The 24990-nt window shown below is 42.3% G+C and overlaps 1 protein-coding gene across 1 annotated transcript; it reads left to right on the forward strand.

The window, feature by feature from the left end:
- Nucleotides 1-22212: 22212 nt before the first annotated feature.
- LOC125249466 lies at nucleotides 22213-24479 on the forward strand. The gene is made up of 3 exons (XM_048161770.1): nucleotides 22213-23094; nucleotides 23285-23361; nucleotides 23789-24479. The coding sequence occupies exons 1-3, from the start codon at nucleotides 23026-23028 to the stop codon at nucleotides 24477-24479; spliced, it is 837 nt and encodes a 278-aa protein (XP_048017727.1). The 5' UTR covers nucleotides 22213-23025.
- The last annotated feature ends 511 nt before the right edge of the window (nucleotides 24480-24990 follow it).

Raw genomic sequence — 24990 nt, forward strand, 5'->3', positions numbered from 1 at the left:
TGAATGTGATGCAAAAAAATTCAGTTCTGAGGTTTAATTAGAAATGGCCAATAATTAGCCAATGGGTTAATTAGAAACATTTACACACATTGATAAGTCTCTTGAAATGTGTTTTTCTCATTTTATACCATTTTCTTTGATTGGATGTGTGCAGTTTTGGCATGTCAACATTTGGCAAACCTTTTGTGTGATTTCTTTATAAAGTGAAGAGGGCCAGTTAATATTGCTGGAAAGTTTGACCAGATCTCTTTGTTGGTAGACGTTATTTAGAAAAGAAACTGCAACTATTGCATATTTTATAGGGAAACAAATATTTTCAGTAGTTCATTAATATCAAAAGACTTTAATTAAAATGTATCGTTGAGAAAAGGACCAAGAATCTTACTGAAAATCTACATTATATGATCACAATGTAATGAAAATATATTTAAACTACTTTGATTTTGTCCATGACAGGGTGGACATATTTTATGGTTTGCTCGTATGTCGTCTGATCGCAGTTAATTTATAAAAAGTGCTGGAGCTTGACCAACATGCATTTCCAACAGCCCAAGGTCTCCTTAACACCACAAATATGAAGTTAAATGGAAAATCTCAGCTTTTTATTTTGGAAATTGTGACGTCTCAAAGGCACTTTATAGTGATCATGACCCTTAACTCATACGCAGCCACTTCAAAACTGTTCACGAGCTTCTACGGGTTTGATTTTGGTTGTCATTTGTTGAAATAAATAAAAACACAGTGTGTCGTGTCTGTCATAGACTGTAAAGGGTGTCTGTCCACTGAATGCCCTCCGATTCTCCTCCGTGGTCATATGGGAAAGTGAATATTTACAAAGACAACATTAAAACTACACTTACATTTACACCCTTCCAACAGAGACATGGATCGAGCTTGTTAAACTTTAATTTATTTGGACATTTTCTGCCATATGATGCTGAAGCAGCAGCGCGTGACACTGTTTCCATGGTAACAGATCAACATTGTGAACGGAATTCTACAAAACTGAAGTGAAAACACCAAATGATCATGATAAAATAGCTTCTCTTCCCTGCAAACGAGACCATGAAGAATGAGAACATTTAACCACATCAGAAACAATAAGGGTAAGCAGTGTCCATATTCATTTCAGCATCAGCAGACACAAAACACTATAAAAGGAGACAACGTTGAAAGTAAAAAAACTAGATACGTACCAGAGTTCCCTTTCGTGGGAACTATCGACGCTACGTCGGATGACGTGATGGGAACCCTCTGTATTTTGTGTTCGTGAAGCACCTCTGTATCCAACCAATGAAAAGACGTGATGTCAGAGGCGGGTGACGTCACGGATTAGGAAGCTATAAAGCACACCTGAACACAAAGCACACCAGCTTCTGTTGTCTTCAGCAAGCGCTCTCTGTATCTTGTGTGTCTTATTTGGTGTTGTTTGTCTTATTATAAACAAGTCAAGATCTCTTCGTCTGAGGAAAAGAGTATCTCACACCAATCCATATATTTATATATAAAAAAGACACGTATTATGGCGAGAAACAGCAGTGAAATGGGAGTGAGCCCAGGCAGCTCTCGAGGGAGCGTCTGTGTGCACTGTAAAAACTCGCTCTCAGGACACTGCTCCAGTGTTCCCCGCGGATCGGGTCCCGCTTCTGCTGAGGCAGGGCGGAGGCTCCGTTCGTGGGGTTCACAAATGGATCTGACAGAGGGATTAGAGACGGGCGCACCTTTTCTCTGCCCTCACCAGCCAGGTTCAGCGCCGTCTCCCAGGTGGAAGCACGCTCTGCGGTTTCTTCCCCTGGGTTGAGGCACCGATACTCACATGTCCAGCTCTGAGGAGGTGGATACTGTGATATCGATCTGAGGATCGCCACCTCACACGGGAGTTTTGTAGCTCCACTTCTGTTGGCTTTATTCTCGAGGGAATAAAAGTCTAACGCAAAGCTCAAATCTCGCGCTTGCCGAGGCAGCGTGTGGATTGGGTTTTCATTAAAGAATATATGGCTCGGATCTCGCGTTGCCGAGGCAGCGCGTGGATTGGGTTTTCATTAAAGAATATATGGCTCGGATCTCGCGTTGCCGAGGCAGCGCGTAGATTATGTCTGCAAGAATGAATATACGGCTCGGGTCTTGCGTTTGCCGAGGCTGCGCATATATCACGTGTCCGTAATTATGCATGTGTGTGTATATATATGTATATATATATATTATATATTAAGGGATCTGAGTAGACGGGAGTTCCCTTTCTCTCTTTCCCTAAAATACCTTGCGAATTATTACGAGCTATAATTCTTTTTTGTGTATTCTAAATATATTCAGTCTGTTCAAAAAATATATATTTATATAAGAACTGGCTGCATTTAATTTGAGGATTAAATGAAATATTGAATACATTAAATTCTGAGGAATTTAAAAGTCCGGAGGATAGGACGTATCTGTGGACCATCATTATCTCTCGGAAGGCTTCAAAGAAGAGGTCCTGACATTTATAGTGCAGGATCTCTCGAGGGCAGCCCCCTCCGGGGGGATTCGGATATCGGGTCCTTCTCGGTGGCCTCAGGGGACCGTTCTGTCAACCCTGCCACCAAGTGTGAGTCAGGGCGCAGCGGTTTCCACCGATCCTCCGAGGAGGGTCGGCCAGCACGTGATTCGCCTGTCTGCCGGTGCGCTGCGTCAGATGGATGAGCCAAGTGCTCAAAAAACACCAGAGACCAGTCTCAAGAGACTGGTTCCCTTAGTAGAATATTTGGAAGAGTGGAAAAATCTCCCGAATGTTTCGAAGTGGGTGCTGCTCATGATAGAACAGGGCTACAGAATTCAGTTTGGTTCACGACCGCCCAAGTTCAATGGGGTGCTTCCTACGGTGGTAACCCCAGAGCAGTCTCTGGTGATGGAGCAAGAAGTAACGACGCTTTTGCAAAAAGGGGCTATAGAAAGGGTTTCCCCTCCCAGCAAAATGTCGGGCTTTTACAGCCGCTACTTCATTGTTCCAAAGAAGGATGGAGGGATGCGTCCGATCATAGATTTACGTGTGTTAAATCGATCTGTAAGGAAATTGAAGTTCAAAATGCTTACACTCAGACAGATCATCCCTCAGATCAAGTCCGAGGACTGGTTTGTAGCGATAGATCTGAAAGACGCATACTTTCATGTATCCATCCATCCTTCACACAGGAAGTTCCTCAGGTTTGCTTTCGGGGGCGAAGCTTACCAATACAGGGTTCTTCCGTTCGGCCTATCCCTCTTATCCCGCACGTTCACGAAGTGCGTGGATGCAGCTCTGGCTCAGCTGAGACTCCAGGGCATCCGCGTGCTGAACTATATCGACGATTGGTTGATACTAGCTCAAACAGAACGATTGGCAGTTCAACATCGAGATGTTGTTCTGTCGCACATGAAGAGGCTTGGGCTGAGGCTCAACGCCAAAAAGAGTGTGCTGGTCCCGAGTCAGGTTGCAAACTACTTAGGTGTAATCTGGGATTCCACCACGATGCAGGTGCAGTTGTCCCCTGCTCGTGTGAGTTCCATTCTCGGGGCCGTGAATGGGGTGAAGTTAGGCCAGTCACTCACTGTAAAACAGTTTCAGAGACTGTTGGGTCTGATGGCAGCTGCGTCCAACGTTATTACTTTTGGCCTCCTGCACATGAGACCCTTACAGTGGTGGCTCAGGACCAAGGGGTTTTCCCCGAGGGGAAATCCTTTTCGCATGATCAAAGTCACGCGGCGATGCCTTCGTGCTCTGGTCACGTGGAGAAAGCCTTGGTTCCTAACCCAGGGACCCGTGCTGGGGACTTCTGGTCGTCGTGTAATGCTTACGACAGATGCTTCCCTCACGGGCTGGGGAGCGGTCATGAGTGGCCGCTCAGCTCGGGGTCTGTGGGAGGACCATCAGCGCTCCTGGCACAAAAATCGGCTGGAGATGATGGCGGTGTTCCTTGCACTAAAACACTTCCTCCCCGCCCTGAGAGACCATCATGTGCTGGTCCGTACGGACAACACTGCGGTGGTCTCGTACATCAACCATCAGGGGGGTTTGCGGTCTCGCCTATTATCCAAGCTGGCCAGTCGCATCCTCCTCTGGTCCCAGGGAAAGCTCCTCTCGCTGAGAGCAGCTTACATTCCCGGGCGGTTGAATGTGGGAGCGGACGCCCTGTCGAGGCAGGGCGCGAGACCGGGGGAATGGAAACTCCACACCGAGGTGATGGAGTTGATATGGAAAACTTTTGGTCGAGCTCAAGTCGATCTATTTGCCACAGAGGAGTCAGCTCAGTGCCCTCTGTGGTACTCACTTCAGCACCCAGCACCTCTAGGGCTGGATGCCATGCTACAGACGTGGCCGAGGCTGCGTCTGTATGCATTCCCCCCAGTCTCAATGCTCCCGGGAGTTCCGGAGAAGGTTCGCCAGGAGAAGGTCGACCTAATATTGGTGCCCCTTACTGGCCGACCAGAGTATGGTTTTCGGACAATAATGTCTCTACTTCACGGCTCTCCCTTAGAGCTTCCTCTCAGGCAGGATCTCCTGTCTCAAGCGGGCGGCACGATTCTCCATCCCCGCCCAGAAATGTGGAAACTGTGGGCCTGGCCCCTGAGGGGGCAAGGCTCATAGGAACTGGTCTCTCAACCGAGGTTGTGGAGACCATCCTTCACTCCAGAGCTCCCTCCACGAGGAAGTTGTACTTATATAAATGGAAATTGTTCTCTGTGTGGTGTGAACAGCATAATTTGGACCCGGTCCATTCTTCTGTCTTTGACGTGCTTCAGTTCCTTCAGGAAAAGTTCTCGGAAGGTTTAACCCCTTCCACGCTGAAAGTATATGTGGCCGCTATTTCGGCTCATCATATCCCTGTAGGGGGCTCCTCGCTGGGTCGAGACCCCATAGTAGTACGCTTCCTCCGTGGTGCACTCAGGTTGAGACCTGTGGTGCGCACAAAGACCCCGACCTGGGACCTCGCTATTGTGCTCCAAGGGCTGGCTGAGGCTCCCTTCGAGCCAATAGAGGAGGTGTCAGACAAGTTCTTGACACTTAAAACTATCTTTCTCTTGGCCGTCTCTTCTTTGAAGAGAATTGGTGATTTACAAGCGCTGTCAGTCGCTTCATCTTGTCTTGAGTTTGCGCCTGGTATGGTGAAAGCCTTTCTGCATACCAGGCCGGGCTATGTTCCAAAGGTTCCAACGAGGGTCCCAGGCCCCATTGTACTTGAGGCTTTCTGCCCGCCTCCTTTCGCAAATTTGGATCAGGAAAGGAAGAATCTGCTTTGCCCTGTAAGAGCATTAGATGCGTATGTTCACAGAGCTGCCCTGTGGAGAAAAACAGAACAATTGTTTGTATGTTATGGGTCCCCTAAGAAGGGGGGCCCAGCATCTAAACAGCGGATGAGCAAGTGGGTGGTCGAGGCCATCTCACTTGCGTATGAGACGGTGGGGCACCCGTGTCCTTTGATGGTGCGGGCTCACTCCACGAGAGGTATGGCCGCGTCCAGAGCTCTCCTATCTGGTGTCTCTATGGACGACATTTGTGGTGCGGCTGGATGGTCATCCCAGCACACCTTTATCAGATTTTACAATCTTCACCTTAACATCACTCCGGGGGCCAGGGTGCTACAAGATAGCAGCCAGGCACTCGGAGAGACGGCGTAGTTGGGATTGCGTTCCCATCACGTCATCCGACGTAGCGTCGATAGTTCCCACGAAAGGGAACGTCTCGGGTTACGAGTGTAACCCTTGTTCCCTGAGTAAGGGAACGAGACGCTACGTCACGTGGCCGTATCTCCTGCATACCTGGTGCGCTTGCTTCAGACATTTTATAGAAGCTGGCGTGCTTTGTGTTCAGGTGTGCTTTATAGCTTCCTGATGCGTGACGTCACCCGCCTCTGACGTCACGTCTTTTCATTGGTTGGATACAGAGGTGCTTCACGAACACAAAATACAGAGGGTTCCCATCACGTCATCCGACGTAGCGTCTCGTTCCCTTACTCAGGGAACAAGGGTTACACTCGTAACCCGAGACGTTTCTCAACCAGGGGTCCGTGGACCTCTAGTGGTCCTTGACGTAATGCCAGGGAGTCCTTATAAAATATTGAATATGAATATTGGTATATTTTGACATTTGACATGTTCCCATAAAAGAAGATAATATATGTATAATATAACTGACGATAATTGGATGAGTCAACTAACTTAGTAAATTATATTTGATTGCATTTGGTCGTCACAAAGACATTAATGATACCAATATTATTCTGGGGTCCTTGAGGACGGGTCTAAATATGACGGGGTTCATCACTCAAAAGAGGATGAGATTCACTGACATAAACGATGAAAGCTCATTGTGGTTTCTCGATTTGATCAGCCATAAACGACACAAAACACAGGAATTTTGAGTTTGATAGGATTCCTGTACAGAAAAATCACTGCTTGCCCTCCAGCCGCATTTCACCTGCAGCAATGACGTCATGTGCAAACAACCTATAACTAATGAGAAAAAACTTCATAGTCACACCCTAGCAACCAGTTACATAACCCTAGCAACCACCCCATAGACTTCCATTGAAAAATAGATTGAGATGGATATAAATGAATCAGAACATCATAGAGACATGGGAGTTTGGCTCTTTTGATTTGGGCACACATGCAGTCTATTAGTTTAAGCCTACTAACTGTCTAGCAACACCCTAGCAACCGCACAGGTTACCATATCAACCACATAGTAACACCTTAGCAACCACCCCAAGTACCTTAGCAACTGCCTAGCAACACCCTGCATTAGTCAACACTCTACATTCAGCTCGGGTGAGGAAGTTTGCCGTGCGTTGTTTTGTGTAAACGTGCCACGCATCAGCTTGCAGCACGGGGGAAAATACTTAGGATTAGAGATTATTGTTCTGCAATTGGAACCTCATTTTTTCATTTATTTTTGGTTATGTTTATTATTGTGATTTACTGTTGTTGTTTGTGACTTTGTGAATGTAATTATTTGATCATTTAAAGGAACACACAAAGGAAAAATACACAAAGCCAAAAGACTTCTGAGAAGAATAAATACATTTATTGATCTGCCACAGTTTTGTGTGATTTCCTGTGAGAAAAATAGTTTATTGTTAATTAGTTCCCTTTCGATACTTCACTCGTACTGCGTATGGGGAAAAGTCTCCCTTTTTGCCCGCTACTGAAGCCTTTTCAATAACGCAGTGCAGCTGCATCGTCATTGGTTCACTCATTGCAAGTCGTTGAACCAATGACGGCGCGGCTTTGCTGCGCAGCCTATGGCGACAAAGCGCGCGAACTTTCCCGCCAAAATGGGCAGGGAAAGGCCCTATATAAGTGAGCATTTTGCCATAGGCAACTCAGTCCTTTCTCCTTCAGCGACGACTCGTCTTCTCCTCGCTGATCCTCGCAGAAGCCTGCTCGCCTGGAAAGAAGCTCGCCGCCTTGGAAGAAGCTCTGCCGCCGTCGAAGAGGCCCTGCAGCGGACCCAGCTGAGTCGCCGGATTCGCCAGCGCCTTCGCCCTCGCCGACTGCCGCCTGAGCGCCGTCGACGAGCCACCGCCTCCCGCTTCCTGCTTCTGGCCCGGACTCAGCGCGTCTCCTGCCGCCATCCGGCGCATCTAATAGAGCATTTTTCCGCGGTTCTCACACCGCATTAAGAGCACTTTCCACAGCGGTTTTCACCGCTTACGGCCCTCGCCGTTTAAGAGCACCACAATCGCCGTTTTCACGGCGCCCCGGCATTTTTCAATGCCTCACCACTGCACTACGTGCAGAGCCCCTCTGCTTGATGCAGATGGCCACGGCGAGTGCGCCGGATGTCTGGGCAAGTCCCACGCAGATGACGCACTTGCTGGAGGCTCATGCTCGCACTGCGAGTCTATGAGCCTGGCATCGCTGCGCTCACGGGCTTCTTTCTTCATGGGAAGTCACCCTGCCGATCGCGCCCTCCTCTCTCCTTCCTCCCGCGAGCCGGCTAGGAAGAGACAGCGGGGAAGACCGGCTCAGCGTGCTGTTCTCCCGCCCTGAACAACGTCCCTCGGCTGATGCAAGCGACCTTGTTTCCTTCGGCGGATCCGACGAAGAGCAGCTCGATGACTCCGTGTCTCTAGCAGCCTCTGAACCGGAGCACTGGCTGGGCGAGTCTGAAGACCCTGCCCCCCTGCTTCCCCTGGAGCCCATTGATCGCGGCGCAGGGAATGGACGCCGTGGAGGAATTGGACCTCGACTGGGCTCCACCAGAGGAGCCGTCACGAAGCTGCCTGGATGAGTGGTTCCTCCCAGGCCGCCGTCAAGCTCCTCAGCAACATTCGGCCCCGTTCTTTCCTGAGGTTCATCAGGAGCTGGCGAAGTCATGGCGCGCCCCTTATTCGGCCCGCCTGCACACTTCTCACCGCTCAGTCCTCTCCTCAGTTGATGGTTCGGAGGAAAAGGGTTACGCACACCTGCCGCCCCTGGACGAAGCAGTGGCCGCTCACCTCTGTCCGCCTCCCCGGTGCTGCAGCTAGGCCTGCTACGAATGCGGCCTCTTCAGTACTGGCTGAAATTTCGGGTCCCTCCTCACGCATGGCGGCACGGCCGCTTGCGCCTCAAGGTCAATCAGGCCTGCGTAGCAGCCCTAAGGCCCTGGACGAACCCCTCTTGGTTCAGTCTTGGAGTACCCCTACAGGCGATGTCACGGAGGACGGTGCTTTCCACAGATGCGTCCAACCTGGGTTGGGGCGCTCTGTGCGAGGGCAGTCCGGCCTTCGGCTCGTGGTCCCACGAGGAAAGCCATCTGCACATCAACTGCCTCGAGATGCTGGCAGTGATTTGAGCCCTACAGGCCTTTCAGGCTCATTTGACGGATCGCCACATCTTAGTCCAATCGGACAGCATGACAGTGGTGTCTGTGAAAGGAGGTCTTTCATCCAGCCGCCTATGCGCCCTGGCGAAACGACTGCTAGAATGGGCTTCTTCACGGGTTCAGTCGCTCAGAGCGACCCACATTCCCGGAAAGAACAACCTGGGAGCAGACATGCTGTCCCGGAGCAACGTCCCCTCAGACGGGTGGACGCTCCATCCCCAGATAGTTCGCACCATTTGGGGGTTATTCGGGAAGGCAGAGGTAGACCTCTTCGCCTCTCAAGACAGCTCTCATTGCCCAATTTATTTTTCGAAGAAGGAAGATGCGCTGGCCCACTCTTGGCCCAACACCCTTCTCTACGCTTTTCCCCCGGTCGCTCTGATCCCCCAGGTGATCAGGCGTGTCAGGAAAGACAGACACAGAGTTCTGTTAGTGGCCCCGCTCTGGAGGCGCCAAATTTGGACCTCGGAGCTATTCAGGCTTTCCACGAAAGCCCCCTGGCCAATTCCTCTGAGACGGGACCTCCTCTCTCAGGCGAACGGAACAATCTGGCACCCACGGCCGGAGCTGTGGGCTCTGCACCTGTGGTCTCTCGACGGGAGCCTTCTGGCCTCCCCGAGAATGTGCTAAATACCATTTCACATGCTAGAGCCCCGTCCACTAGACGCCTCTATGCTCAGAAATGGGCGGTCTTTGTTAGCTGGTGTTCTACACGCAGCATAGACCCTGAGGAATGCGACGTAGCCGATATACTGTCCTTCCTCCAGGAGCGCCTGGACGCGGGGCGAGCCCCCTCCACGCTCAAAGTATACGTAGCAGCCATCGCAGGGTTTCACGCTCCTATTGCTGGCCAGTCTGTAGGTCGGAACAGGCGGTTGCATCCACCACGGACCCCTATGGTTCCTTCCTGGGATCTCCATTTGGTCCTCAGAGCTCTAAAGGGCCCGCCCTTTGAGCCACTGCGCCAAGCAGACCTTAGGCCCCTGACGCTTAAAACCGCCCAGCTTCTTGCACTGGCGTCGATCAAGCGTGTTGGCGATTTGCAGGCCCTTTCTGTTAGCCCTGCATGCCTCGAGTTCGGGCCAGACGACTCTAAAGTCGTGCTGAAACCTAAGGTGGGCTACGTTCCCAAGGTGCTCTCTACACCTTTCAGATCGCAGGTCATTTCGCTCTCTGCGTTTCCCCCTATGCCGGGCGATCAGGAGCAAGAATTACTTTGCCCTGTCAGGGCACTGCGCATCTACATTGAGCGATCACAACCCTTCCGGCAGTCTGATCAGCTCTTTGTTTGCTTTGGCGGCCGCACCAAAGGGTTTCCGGTCTCAAAGCAACGTCTTTCGCGTTGGATTGTCGACGCTATCACGCTCTGTTATTCCTCGGTGGGGACCCCTTGCCCCATAGGAGTAAGAGCCCACTCCACTAGGGGTATGGCCTCATCTTGGGCCTGGTCCAGTGGAATTTCCATTAAAGACATTTGTGAGGCGGCCGGCTGGTCCTCGCCGTCCACTTTTGCCAGATTTTATCAGTTGGACATTCCGACCTTACAGGCTCGGGTCCTCTCGGCGTAATTACGCAGCCATCATAGTTCTGCGTTTTACGCAAAACCCGGGAGTCTCTCCCTCGTAGTGCAAGAGTTACGGCGGCTTCGGCCTTCTCACTTGACACTCGGCCCCCTCGTGGTGTCCGGTCAAGTCCAGTCGTTCCCCAGCAGTGGCACGGCGTGGTTGAATTCGTTCCCCATACGCAGTACGAGTGAAGTATCGAAAGGGAACTTATCGGTTACTAACGTAACCTCGGTTCCCTGAGATACGGAACGAGTACTGCGTTACTTGCCGTGCCACTAGGCTGCGGCTCAGTGTCGTCGCTTCAGTCGATATGGCCTGAGTTGCCTATGGCGAAATGCTCACTTATATAGGGCCTTTCCCCGCCCATTTCGGCGGGAAAGTTCGCGCGCTTTGTCGCCATAGGCTGCGCAGCAAAGCCGCGCCGTCATTGGTTCAACGACTTGCAATGAGTGAACCAATGACGATGCAGCTGCACTGCGTTATTGAAAAGGCTTCAGTAGCGGGGGAAAAGGGAGACTTTTCCCCATACGCAGTACTCGTTCCGTATCTCAGGGAACCGAGGTTACGTTAGTAACCGATAAGTTTTTCCCTGTGAGGGATTTGTAATTTCAGATGTAAAGGTAAACACAGTCGTGTTTTTTATTTTTATTTTCTTTCTAAATAGAAAACATAAATCTGACACTGTCAAGTGAATATCTGAGATCTGGGTTTTGTGATTAATAGAAATGAAGTGAATTTAGAAATGTGTCTCTCACCCGTCATTCCCTAGACATAATTCTCACATTTAAGCCATATTTATTGGTGAGAGGGCTACATTTAGTATTTATTTTAATGTTTAATTTTGTGACTTTAACTTCTGCTTTAAAAAGCATTTTTTAGATTGTAATGTTCTAATGTTCTTAACCATAAAAGGTACTACAGCTGCCAAACAAAACCAGAGAGAAATGTATTCATATATTTTAAAGCAATCAAATTAAATCTTGGGCACAAAACATTTAGCCAGTAAGAAAAGAAGACCTGTAGGTTACACACACACACACACACACACACAAACACACACATATATACACTACCGTTCAAAAGTTTGGGATCGGTAAGATTTTTAATGTTTTTAAAAGAAGTTTCATCTGCTCACCAAGGCTGCATATATTTAATTAAAAAATACAGTAAAAACAGGAATATTGTGAAATATTATTACAATTAAAAATAACTGTTTTCTATTTGAAAATATTTTAAAATGTAATTTATATCCAGTGATCAAAGCTGAATTTTCAGCATCATTACTCCAGTCTTCAGTGTCACATGATCCTTCAGAAATCATTCTGATATGATGATTTGATGCTCAAGAAACATTTATTGTTTACAATTGTACAAAATATTTGAGTACCATATTTTTTTTCAGGATTCCTTGATTAATAAAAAGTTCAAAAGTAACATTATTTTTGTAACATTATAAATATAAGTCTTTACTGTCACTTTTGAATGATTTAATGCATCCCTGTTGAATAAAAGTATCAAAAAAAAAAAAAAAAAAAAATTCTTACTGACCCCAAACTTTTGAACGGTAGTGTATAATGCTACAGAAGCTTTGTATTTCAGATAAATGCTGTTATTTTGAACTTTTTATTAATCAAGGAATCCTGAAAAAAAATAAATAAAAAAATACACAGCTGTTTTCAACATTGATAATAATCAGAAATGTTTCAGCTTTGCCATCACAGGAATAAATTACTTTGTAAAATATTTTCAAATAGAAAGTTATTTTAAATTGTAATAATATTTCACATTATTACTGTTTTTACTGTATTTTTAATTAAATAAATGCAGTCTTGGTGAGCAGACGAAACTTCTTTTAAAAACATTAAAAATCTTACTGATCCCAAACTTTTGAACGGTAGTGTATATATATATATATATATATATATCTAAGAGAGAGAGAGAGAGAGAGAGAGACTAGAGTATGGATTCCCAGAGGTCTATATTTTAGTAAATATGGGTCTTGGAAAAGGCTAGCTGACTTTATTGTGCTTTGACTACAGTAGGTAGTTCCAGTGTGGAAAACAACCATGTCGCTTCTGCAGGCTGTGTTTTACTCTGCCACTCTTTTCACAGCTTTTTCTGGCTCTGAAACACTTGCTTGGTATTTCTCCTGCTCTTTGTCTAGCAAAAAAAATCCCTCCTCACTAAATAAAAGCTTAAAATGAAGGCCTGATTATTGTCACAGGTCTATTGACTTTTAATTTCTGTGTTACTTTTGGTATATTTTCACACTTCAAACAATGCTTTGGTAATCCTCTTGTCCTCTTCTGTGCTAAGAAATAAATCTCCTGACAGTTCTCTCTCAAGTGTTTCCATTGCTGTCTGAGAATGATTCAGTGGGCTATATAACACTTTTAACTGTCAAGAAATGACTTCTCTTTAAATGTTTTGGTTCATCATACTTACCTTTTAATCAAAAATTGCCTTAAACTTACATCATTTTTTAGCTCTATTTAGTAAATGGGTGTACTCATTTTTTGCAACACAACATTTGATCACTTTGATAAGAAAATCTTTTTTCCTGAATAATTTTGACATGCTTCTTTGTGTTACGGTATACAGGAGACAGACACAGATGTAACAGGTAATGGATGTTTATTTGACCACAGTAGAGCAGGTGAACACACACAGGTGAGTGAACTGGTTGAATAGACGTTTGAGCAGGTAGTATGAGGAATAGTTACTGTCCTTTCTCTTTGCAGGTAGATGTATGTCGGAGCTTGGGGATCGATGGAGCACTGAGGAGATCGCTGGAGAACTGAGGAGCTGACTGGAACACACCCACACAGCAGACGAGGCACACAGAGGGAAGGAGACACGCTGGAGACAGGTGAGTATACGAAGAGGAGTCCTTGAGGTAAGCATAACATTGGGGTATATGCGAACGAGACCGGACGTGGAGTGCTGTGTGCGTGTGGGTTATATAGTGCAGTTGATGAGTGAAGTGATGAGGTGCAGGTGGCGGTGATCAGTACTCTGGTGATGGCGTGCGTTGTGATTGGAGGTTGGAACCTGACGTGTCTGTGACACTTTGATAATTGATCAGGCAGACTTTCTTTATTTCTATAGAAGCCTAACATTGTTTCTAAGTAAAGAGTGATTTCTGACTCTAAGTTTCAGACTTGTGTAGGGAGTGCGGGGCACAGCCTAACGCCGGGTTGGTGTTAATACACATGGTTTCAACACTTCCACATATGCTAGCATGATGAATCTCCGTGCATTTACTAGTTGCCATATCGACAATATATAGAGGAAAATATTTCTGCAAATATTCAGAAATCTCTGGGAGATATCGCTGAACATTTATTTAACAATAGCAAAAGTAATTTGTTGTAACACTGTGTTACAATGTGCCCCGCTGCTGCTGTTGTAATGGGCATAATTAATGTGTATGAATTTCTGTTGAGAAACCATGGAGGGAAAAGGTGAAGAAACACAGAGAGGAAGAACCTGAACATTTAGAGAAGATTATTTCATGAACTTTAGAGCATTTGTTCTGGCTCGTCTGTTTCTCTGTTGTTCTGTGAGAGCTGTGAGTGAGAGATGAGAGTGTTTGATCAGCTCTGTGTTTCTGAACGTCTGAATATGTCTCTTCATCTCTCTGTCTGTATTGTTTTGACCAGTGCTGTATAGCTGTGTTCTTTGCCAAACTACACAATTATTATAATTTGAATATCTAAAAAAAAAATACAAATGCTACTTTATATGAAAAAAAAAAAAAATCATCTTTTATTGACAAAATGTTTTAGTTTGTCGTATTTAAAAAAAAAAAAAAAAAAAATCAGATAACATTTTTAGCTGGCATATGTTCATGTTACAACGTGTCACATTTCACTTCCCTTCTTTCAGGGTAAATAAAGACAAAATAAATATTTATTTATTTACTAAGTAAATAAAGTATACACCGTATTAATGAAACAAAGCCACATATTTGTACCAGACATGTGTGAAATTAATGTGGAACAAAAGAAATTCCCTGAACCCTAAGCAGATTTACACAAACTGAGAAAGTCAAAAGCGTTTGGTTGTGCCCTGTTCTCCCCTACTCATTTATGCTGTGTGTTTATATAGATATACATAGATTTATTTATTTTTGGACTGATAGTGGTTAATAAAGTCAAATAATTGACTCTCAGCACCTTTCTGTGCCCCGTACGGTGAACATCAGGTATGTCGAGATTCTCTATGCCATGATCACCTCTTACTCTAATTAATCAACCGTGATCATGCTAAAAATAATTATAACTGAATAAATGCAGCATTTACAACATTTTCCTGTCAAAGCCTTCAGTTTTGTTTCTTCAAATAAGAATAGTCAGGATAGTTTACCCAAAATGAAACTTTGTATTGGCATGAGGGTGAGTCAATGATGGCAGTCTTTCTCCTGTGGCAAACTAAAAATATTTTGGAAGATGTCGGTAAGAAAACAGTTCCTCCTGGTCAATAGATTGGAAGTCAATGGGAACTGAAACCGTTTCGTTACCAAAATATTGTTTAAAGGAAGTTATATTGGTTTAGAAACACACGAGGATGAGTAAATGATGACCAAGTGATCATTTGTGGGGGAACTAACCCTTTTACATCATGCAGAGATTTTATTTAGACACCCAACTAAAACTCTGAAAACGTGCAATTTCAGCTTAATTCAGTTTAACGCTAGAATGAGCAGGTTAACTGAAGAACTAGACACACACACTCATATAGTGCACACATGTATTCCTCTGCATTTAAACATTCACTCCAAATGTGTATGTTTCATATTCAGCTGCTGCTGCAAATATTGTTTTAGTTGTTTATTAAACTTCCTCAGTGGAAATCGCTAATGTTCAGTGGACTGCTGGAAGAAGCCAAGGCCAATGACAGATTGTTGTTTGCTGCACTTAGTTACATGATCTTTAGAAAAAATAAACAGGATAATAGAAGTGAAGAAAGCTTGTTCAAGCTGACTTTGTGTTGACTTATGTTTTATAAGATATTATTATTATTATTATTATTACCTTTCTGGAAAATCCATCAATGCCACCAAATATGACTATATTGTACCAGATATTCAATAGACAACTCTCATTATAGAATTCAGCATTTCTTCTAGACAACAAAAACACTTACATTGAAAAAGTTTTAGATAGACAGACAGACAGATTTAGTTAGATAGATAGACAGACGATAGATAGATGGATGGATAGATGGATACTACTACAAGTAGTATCTAAATATATTTTTTAAATACAGAGATAGTATATTAAAAGCACATTTAAGTTCATATTTCATGGTGTCTCAAAATAGCACAGTTGAGTACACTTAGATGTTCTTAAGATGATCTTAAGTAGTATTAAAGAGGAATTTTTAGTATATTAAGTACAAAATTAGTGTACGAAAATAGAGCACTTTAAGTACATTACAGAAATGTACTATTTTTTCACCTGTATTGAACCTTGAGGGACTCCGCATGTCATGGATGTCCACTCAGACTTATGGTCACCGATACTCACATAGTAACCTCTTCCTGAACCATTTAAGGACCATCCCAGAAAGCCCAACCCAGTGTTCCAGCCTGTCAAGAAGGATGTTGTGATCGACAGTGTCAAATGCAGCACTGAGGTTGAGTAGAACCAGCACTGATAATTTACCTGAATCTGTGTTTAGGCGAATATAATTTATTATCTTTATGAGTGCTGTCTCTGTGCTGTGATGCGGTCGGAAACCAGATTGAAAGTTGTCAAAATATCCATTCAAGCTTAAGAACTTGTTCAGCTGATTGAAAACAACTTTTTCAATGAACTTGCCTATGAAAGGAAGATTTGAGATTGGCCTGTAGTTGCTCAATATGGTGTTATCCAGATTGCTCCTTTTCCGGAGGGGCTTAACAACTGCAGTTTTCAGGGATTTTGGAAAAGTCCCAGAGAGAAGTGAGGCGTTTACCACTTCTAGGAGATCTGCTTCTAAACAGTTAAACACACTTTTGAAAAAAGATGTGGGAAGTGTGTCAAGGGCGCAGGTTGATGTTTTAAGGTGCTGTACTGTTTCTTCCAAAATTTTACCATCAGTTGCTTCGAAAACAGACATAATAGCTACTTTCTGAGGTTGTGATCTGATCTGTTTTACCCCAGTGCAGCTCAAGGATGTGCTGATCGCCTTTCTGATATTATTAATTTTCTCAGAGAAGAAGGAAGCAAACTCACAGCATTTGCTGTCTGAGAGCATTTCACTGGGAATCTGACTTGGGGGGTTTCTTAGTCTCTCTACAGTAGCAAAAAGAGTGCGGGTGTTGTTTAAGTTTCTGTTTATAATATTTGAGAAGAAGGTCTGTCTAGTTTTGCCTAGTTCCACATTGAAAGCATGAAGAATATCTTTATAGATGTTATAATGGATTTCAAGTTTTGTCTTTCGCCACATGCGCTCAGCTTTTCTGCATTGTCCCTTCATATTTTGCACTGCTGTTGAGTTTCTCCACGGTGCTTTTTGTCAAGAGCTCTAATTAAGAGATCAATTTAAGAACTAATTAAAAGTGATGGGGCTTAAATTGGTTATGTAAGTCTCCACGTCAGTGCATTACTCCAATGCCTGTAAAAAGTTTTTCATAGTTTTTCCTGATGTGCTGGGGAAATCATTGGCTGACAGCTCCCTTATCATCACACAGACCTGATCCGATCGTTCATAATGAGAAGCAGAACCACTCACACCCTGGATGTTTCTGGACACATCTATCATAAACACCTTCTGTCATATTTCATCTCATTCACTCATATATTTTCCTGTCGTCATCATCTTAAAGTCTGTAATATGCACAGTATTAACAAACTACGGTGGCTGAGAGAGCTCAAATGAAGAAAACACATGCAAATAGAAAAAACACCAGCAAATAAAGAAAACATCTTCATCAGTTTGTCAACACATGCAAGTAGAGAAATGCGCTGCAAATAGCACATACCAGGCCCGGCGATCTCAAGCCTCTTCTGAATGATGATGATGATGATGATGATGATTAGGTTACTTTTAGAATTGAATTAATATTTGAATTTGCCCTGCAATAATTTATAGTGCATCACGCATAACCGACGCACTGTAATAAGATTACCGGTAACACTTTAGAATACCGATCCTTCATTAATGAATAACTACACAGGAACAAATGAGTAATGCATTATTAACACTCTAGTAACTACTATTAACTAACAATAAACTCTGATTAATGAATTAGTAAGTAATAGTGCTCAGTTGTAGGTGGTAGTTCACTATTAACTAATCAGTAACTAATGTTTTTTCATTCCTCCCAGAGAACTACTAAGAACTACTACATACAGGTTCATAATTAACATGAATGATGCATAATGTATAATTAATTCTAGAGTAAAGGCCTTGGTAACCCACTAGTAATGACTGAAGTATTACTAAATACTTAAGAAAGAGTTACTAATTATTTGGATCAGTATTCTAAAGTGAAAAACATGATAACTCTCTAGTAACTACTGAAGTCATTGTAAACTTTTGATGTTTTTGTATGTTTTTGTACAGTAATTCCTTCTGATATATTTGGTAACACTTGAGTAATTACTAGTGGGTTACTATGATCTTCACTTTAGAATACTGATCCAAATAATTAGTAGTTCCTTTAGAAGGATGTAGTAACACTTGAGTTATTACTATCCAATACTTTACAAAAACATCAAAAGTTTACAATGACTTCAGTAGTTACTAGAGAGTTATCATGCTTTTCACTTTAGAATACTGATCCAAATAATTAGTAATTCCTTCTTAAGTATTTAGTAATACTTCAGTCATTACTAGTGGGTTACCAAGGCCTTTACTCTAGAATTAATTATACATTATGCATCATTCATGTTAATTATGAACCTGTATATAGTAGTTCTTAGTAGTTCTTTGGGAGGAATGAAAAAACATTAGTTACTGATTAGTTAATAGTGAACTACCACCTTTAACTGAGCACTATTACTTACTAATTCATTAATCAGAGTTACTTGTTAGTTAATAGTAGTTACTAGAGTGTTAATAATGCATTATTCATTTGTTCCTGTGTAGTTATTCATTAATGAAGGATCAGTATTCTAAAGTGTTACCAGATTAGCTAACTCCTCATTTTAAAAAACAAAATAATGCAAAATAATACCCCCCAAATCGTTCGTCCTGGCTCCGGAACTGGCACAGACTACAACGAAAATGTTATAAGGGAACACCAACAAATGACGAACCTGTCTGGGACGCTTATTGTTCAGTGTTCACTCTTCAGTGGTGTGCATCAGAAAGGTGAGTGTTGTTTATCTTAACATCCTGATCGTATGTGCATTATGAGCAGCTATCTGCAGCGCTCTTCTCTATTTGCTTCAAAGCCGCAGAATTGTTCACAAAAGACGTGTGTTGTAGTTCTGCTGTGGCTTTTGTTGGAACTATTGTTTCATTGCAAAATAGAGTAAATACTGACAGTACTGTGTTTAAAATGCATGTTTTGTTTTTTGACCTGTTGTATAATAATGTCACGTTTGTAATCATGTGGATATTTGGGAACAGTTGCATTATTTCTCGTTGTCAACCTTAAATACAAAATCTCACACAGGGTATGTTTTTGTGACGAAGAAAGTTTGAGTCTTAAATTGATCTCAATTGACAATCTGTGTCTATATTTATTCTTCATGCGAGTAAGTGCTAAATCTCCACTTTTACAAAGGCTCATTGTCAAGAACGGTAGTAATTTATGTTGATTAGGCAGCAGACTGCACACAGCCTATCATACGCATGCTGCTTGTGTGGACGCCAGTGGCGTAACTACAGACAGTGCCTGGGGATGGGGGCGACCCTGCCGACGAAGTGACTATATTAATATGAATATTAATATAAATATAAGTATTAATCATACAATATAATTAGTGCAATACAGATTCTTCACAGCAGTGAATACATAAATTCGCATGAACTGCACATGTGCTTCAGTGGTCTAGTGGTAGAAGTTTTGTCAAGCATGTCTGAGGTTCTGGGTTCTAATCAGCCCTTGTACAGTTTTATTTTAAATCTCATTAAAACCAAAGGTGTTCATCAGTGATTGTATATTAAGAAAAAGGACACATTTGTGTGCATTTTGTTTTGTGCTTTTACCGGGACGAAGCGCTCGATCGTCTGTGTGAAGACGCCAAGAGAGAACTGATAACAGCAGCAACGAGCTATGATTTAAAAAACAACACATTCCAGCCATAGATCACATCTTATTTAACACATTCATTTCCAACATTCATTTCTTTTCTTTCTATTACAGTTTTTTTCAGTTGCTAACAAGCGTTTAGCAATACTTAAAGTACTTTTTCTAAACTCTTAACACAGCAACACACCTACATCACACAATTAGCCAAATAGTTAATTTTCTGCCCAAAACCATATTTTGTTAAATAAACACAAACTCCACATTTCAAAACGCTAAAAACCTTTTTCAACACATACTAACTCTATCAAAACACTGCAAACCTGATTCAAAACAGAGTCGTTCTGTCAAAACATAGCACTAGTTTTCTGTCCAACATGAACATATAGTCAATCAATGACTGTCAAAATACTAACAGTTGATGGCATTATGAAAACTGCATTACTGTCATGTTTCAGTTCTGCCTGCAGAAAATATGAAATCCATAGTTTTTAAAATTCAGTTTCCTTTTACTGCAGTAATAGTATAAGGCATGCAAGCCATTCTACATGTTTGGTTGAGTGTTGAATGTGTGCATTCTTGCCAACAGAAGTGAGTCATTACTTTATAGAATGAAGAAGAAGAAAGTAACAGAATTGCTCAGGGCAGACACTGGTCAGATGAGTCCCCTGTGCAGGACTTCAGCTGATCCCTCTGTTGAAATCTCTCTCTGGGGTGGGTGTGTGGTGTTGATGGTGCCCTCATAGAGGGTGGGATGGTGTCCACTTGGTAGCTAGTGCCCTACGCAGACCACATATTCTGCATATATGAACAGTGCTAGAGGAATCGTTGTAGTGAAAGATTTACATGAAGCTTTTATTGAAATGAAAACATTGATCAACAACAAATCCAACATACATGGCCTTTGGTTACTGTTGAAGCTTTTTTTCCACCACAGAATAAAAAAATCGTGAATATTCATCTCACAATTCTGACTTTTTCCCCTCAGAACTGTGATATATAAACTATAGGAATTGAGTTTAAAAAGTCAGAAATGTGAGATAAAAAGACATAATTACCTTTTTTATTTTCTATGCATGGCAGAAATAAGCTTTCACAGGTTCCACATGTGTAAGGGGGGAAACCATAGAGATGCACAGTCCAGCACACATTCTTCCTCCTCTCCTCTTCCTCTTCTTCTCCTTATCCTGATCCAACTTCTCCTCTCCTTCATCTATTCTTCTCCCTTACCCAGATATTATTTTCTCTCTGCTCCTCTGTGTTGTTCTTCATCCACACTGAATAAATCCGATTCAAAGAGTCTATTTTACTGTGTGTCCATGTAATGGAAAGAAGTTCAACACCTGACTGTGCCTCCAACTGAGACTGGAATCTGCTATTTCTCAATATTTCAGTGATCTGCTAATTAAAAATGCTTATCAATTGTTTCAGTATTTGTTTTATATATTTTTTTCAATACTTTTGAGCTGCTGTTGTTGCAGAATTAGAGGTTTTATCCTATATTTAGTGATTGGAACATTAGGTCTTAATTTCTGACTTGCTGTGTTTAAGCATTTGCAAATCAGATGAGAAAGATCCATGATTTTGGTATGAGGTAAGCTTATATGAAAAGAAAATTTAAGCATTTAAGAAACGTGTTAATTGACTGCATTTTGTGTGAAAACGACATGAATTGTGTTAATGGTATGGTCACAACAGACGGATGTTCTGCTAAATGTGTTTAGAGTTTTGAAAATGTGACTACAGAATGGACAAAAGTATGTTAGCAATTGAAAAAAACTGTAAGAAAATCTGTGCATGCCGCCAGATGTTGCAAAAAGTGGTGGGGTCGTGGGGACAGGTCCCACCCGCAAATTACGCCTATACAATTGTACTTTGAGGAAAGTATTAAAATATTCCACAGAATAAAGAGTTTTGTTTTATTTTGTCATTTCCACGACTTTCCAAAAGAAAGGAAAATATTGAGAGATTGAAATATGTCAAATTTGCCGTCATTCCCTCAGTTGTATTGGAAACACCCTCGCAGCAGCGCTAATTCTTTTTTTGTCATTTACTGCCAAGGTAATAAAACACAAGGGTCCATTCATTGCCCAATCTTAAGTGTCTATTTGATCATGTGACAAGACGACAATATTCTGGCGGCTAGGTTAAACGCAAAATCTGATAAATGGATTATCTGAGCAGACCTAAGCGAGTAGCCATGCCATTCAAACATAAAAGTGGTTGTAAGAAGAGCTGGAGAGAAAAGAACAGGAGAAGAAGACTGCAAAGCTCCCAAAATTAGATTCCTTTGGATTTTTACAGATACTCCCCAGCCCAAGTCCCTTCCCAGCAGCAGTGTTTGTACATCGTTATCGGTTCAGCATGCTTCACCAACTACACCACTGCCCTCAGGAGCAAGCTAGCTAATGTTGGTGTAAATAATCATAATGTTAGGCTCTTGTGTTAGGTGAAAATTTAAAGAGAAGTGAGATGCGGTAACGCTTTAAATTACAGCCCGCAAAGTACTGTGTAAGTACAACAAATTTACAGCGTAACTTTTTGTAATGTGCTACTTGCATAACTTCTTCCGCATTCTTCTTATTACGGCTCAGTCATTTCCGGTTTAGCAATGGCTACATTTTACACTCGCTGTCTCCAGGATCTCCCGAAGATCAACGTTAACGATGTGCGTCGTATTTGCAGGAAATCAACCACAGCCCCATCAAGTAAGCTGGAGAAAGGTTTCAAATTGTATGCAGCCTCATATATACACAGCTACGAAGGTAAGAATATATCTAATATTACACAACTTGCAATGCTATTACTGTTAGCTAACTTAACAAACAGAAATACGTTAATTTTTCAGCTAACGTTATGTGTTTTTGTTAATGTTATCCAGTAGTATCAAATAAAGACAAGCTGTCAGGGGAAGTCAGCATTAGAGCCTTGTTTTACAGGTCAATGAAGAAGAACGAGGCCCCACACAGTTTAATAGTATGCTAGAGACTTAGGGTTAACCAAGTTCAGGTGTTCAGATCTGTTCATAATGTGTTCATATGCATTCAAATGTGTTCAAATGTTTCCTGTTGTTAAACTATTACATATAACAAGGAGGTTTTGCAGATGGATCTGAATATTGTCAGTCTGAATCTGTAATTCTTAAGATTATCCGTATAATTTGAGTTTAAACATTATTCCATAAACCCAAGTATTACAATGTGATCTGCATCTGCAAAGCCATCTTGTTTACTGTTCTACTAACATTAACATGGTACTAACTTTGACTCTATTGTCAGGAAGTATAATTGGTGTTGGTTAATGATTGTATTTGTATTTTTTAGGTTGGACTAAGGGATGCTTCCCCTGTGGTGCTAACACAAAGCAAGTGCTCATGTGTGGCAGGCACTGCTTTGTGCAACCATACTGTTGCCTTACTTTACCAGACAGCTCATTATTCCCAACTCAATATGTCCGTTGTACCCCCTGTGCTTAGCTGTACTGAAACTGAGCAGTCCTGGCATAAACCACGAACAATGGTAAGTGAACATCATAGTTTCTTTGGCCTTTTATGTATAAAACAGTATAGTGGTGTACTTGCAAAATACACCGCAAATGTCCTTTAAGGGAGAGATAACAGCACTGCTCTGACAAACATCTGAATTGTAAAAGTATATAGTATGGTAAGAGTTTCAGCTTTATTCCTTCTAATAATAATTTGTCTGTCAGGGAGTGAAACCAGGACCCATCAATGCCATGGTCATCACAAAACCTGTACCAAATCGTACAGCACAAGGTGGAGTAAGGTAAGTTAAGCTATCAAATTTAATTTCATGTGTACAAGGATGTTAACAACAATTATAATAATAATATGTTGGACATTTTTTTGCGAAGACTAATATGCATTTAAAGTGTTCATAAGCATTTAAAATAATCCAGAGTATAAAAATATAGGTAACACTTTACAATAAGGTTCATTAGTTAACATTAGTTTACTAATGCATTATTAAAATCATGTTAACATTAGTTAATGTACTGTGTAAACTAACATGAACAAACCATGAACAGCTCTATTTTTTTTTAACTAACTTTAACAAAAATACAGTAACAAATGAATTGCTCATGGTTAGTATTGAAAAGTGTTACCAAAATATAGAAATATTATTTTTTGGGGAATTACAAAACAGTGAAACTTTAGTAAAAATAATTTTCATGCTTAACATCTATTTACAGAAGTGGACTCTACAGAGGGATGGTGGGTGTTTTACCAGATCCATGCATGTTCAGAGTTGTGGAGGCCTATGCAGAGTTCACCCTTGAGGACAAGCCACTTGTTACCACTATGAACATGTCACCTGAAAAGCCACTTGTAGAAAGCGCATTTGGGATGGTTCAGGAAGGAAGTATCTTGTCGTTCCAGCAGCCTGTCTTAACATCACGGTACATCAAATTACACGACGCTCCACCCAGTCCACCTTTGCCTCTGGAAGGATATAGTCTTTCTCCATCTAAATGTATGTTTGTTTGCACTGAGGAGCAGCTTTTACACCTTCAAAGTTTAAACACACCATTAGATATGGCTCAGAAAATTGAAGAGGCAACACGTGACCAAAGCTCTTGCCCTGACTGGCATCAGCTTCGCAAACCAAGAGTTACAGCCTCCAGGTTTCGGGAGGTGTGCCACGTCAGAGGCCTAAGCTCTGCTGAGTCCCTCTCAGAGCGCATGATCAGGGGATGCCGGCAGGCAGCAGAAATGAGAAGAGGTGCTGAAATGGAGTCAGAGGTAACAGTGGAATACAGCAAGTTGACAAAAGTTAACTACTCACCCTGTGGTCTAATCATCCATCCTGATGCTCCCTGGCTTGGTGCGTCACCTGATGGTGTTGTGTTTGATCCCACTGAATTATCCTCAATTTGGGCTTGATTGAAATTAAATGCCCTAATGTCCAAAAACATTGTTGACTGCAAATATTTGCAAATGGACGAAAGGGTTGCTCACTCTAAAAAAGAGCCATGCATACTATTGGCAGGTGCAGGGACAACTACTGGTCTCAGGAATGCAGTGGTGTGACTTTGTGGTGTGGGCCCAGGAGGATTATTTTGTCCAGCGTATACACAGTGACACCCACATGCACAAAGTTATTCGAGAGAAGGTTGATTATTTTTACTTTTACACATATATGCACAAATACTTGTCTATGAAATAGTTATAATTTAAATTTGAAAGTCAGTGAAATGAAAAATCAGTAAAACAGCACTGACCAAAAACATATTTATTAACATATCTTAATGTGTTCTTTTTTCATATGTACAATGACACAATGTTTCCTGAAAAATAAATGTACAAAGCTTAATTTACCTTGCTTGTATCATGACATATTATTTCCTTTTTTTAGATATACATTAATAGTTGGCATTTACAGAAAATTGACAAA

The sequence above is a fragment of the Megalobrama amblycephala genome, linkage group LG16 (genome assembly GCF_018812025.1).
Source record: "Megalobrama amblycephala isolate DHTTF-2021 linkage group LG16, ASM1881202v1, whole genome shotgun sequence".
NCBI lineage: Eukaryota > Metazoa > Chordata > Actinopteri > Cypriniformes > Xenocyprididae > Megalobrama > Megalobrama amblycephala.

Bases quoted from the DNA above. Each gene is read 5' to 3' on its own strand.
- LOC125249466 (XM_048161770.1), top strand. From the start codon at position 23,026: ATGTCCGTTGTACCCCCTGTGCTTAGCTGTACTGAAACTGAGCAGTCC. The intron at 23,095-23,284 runs GTAAGTGAACAT...TTTGTCTGTCAG, and splicing joins GGCATAAACCACGAACAATG to GGAGTGAAACCAGGACCCAT. The intron at 23,362-23,788 runs GTAAGTTAAGCT...ATCTATTTACAG, and splicing joins ACAGCACAAGGTGGAGTAAG to AAGTGGACTCTACAGAGGGA.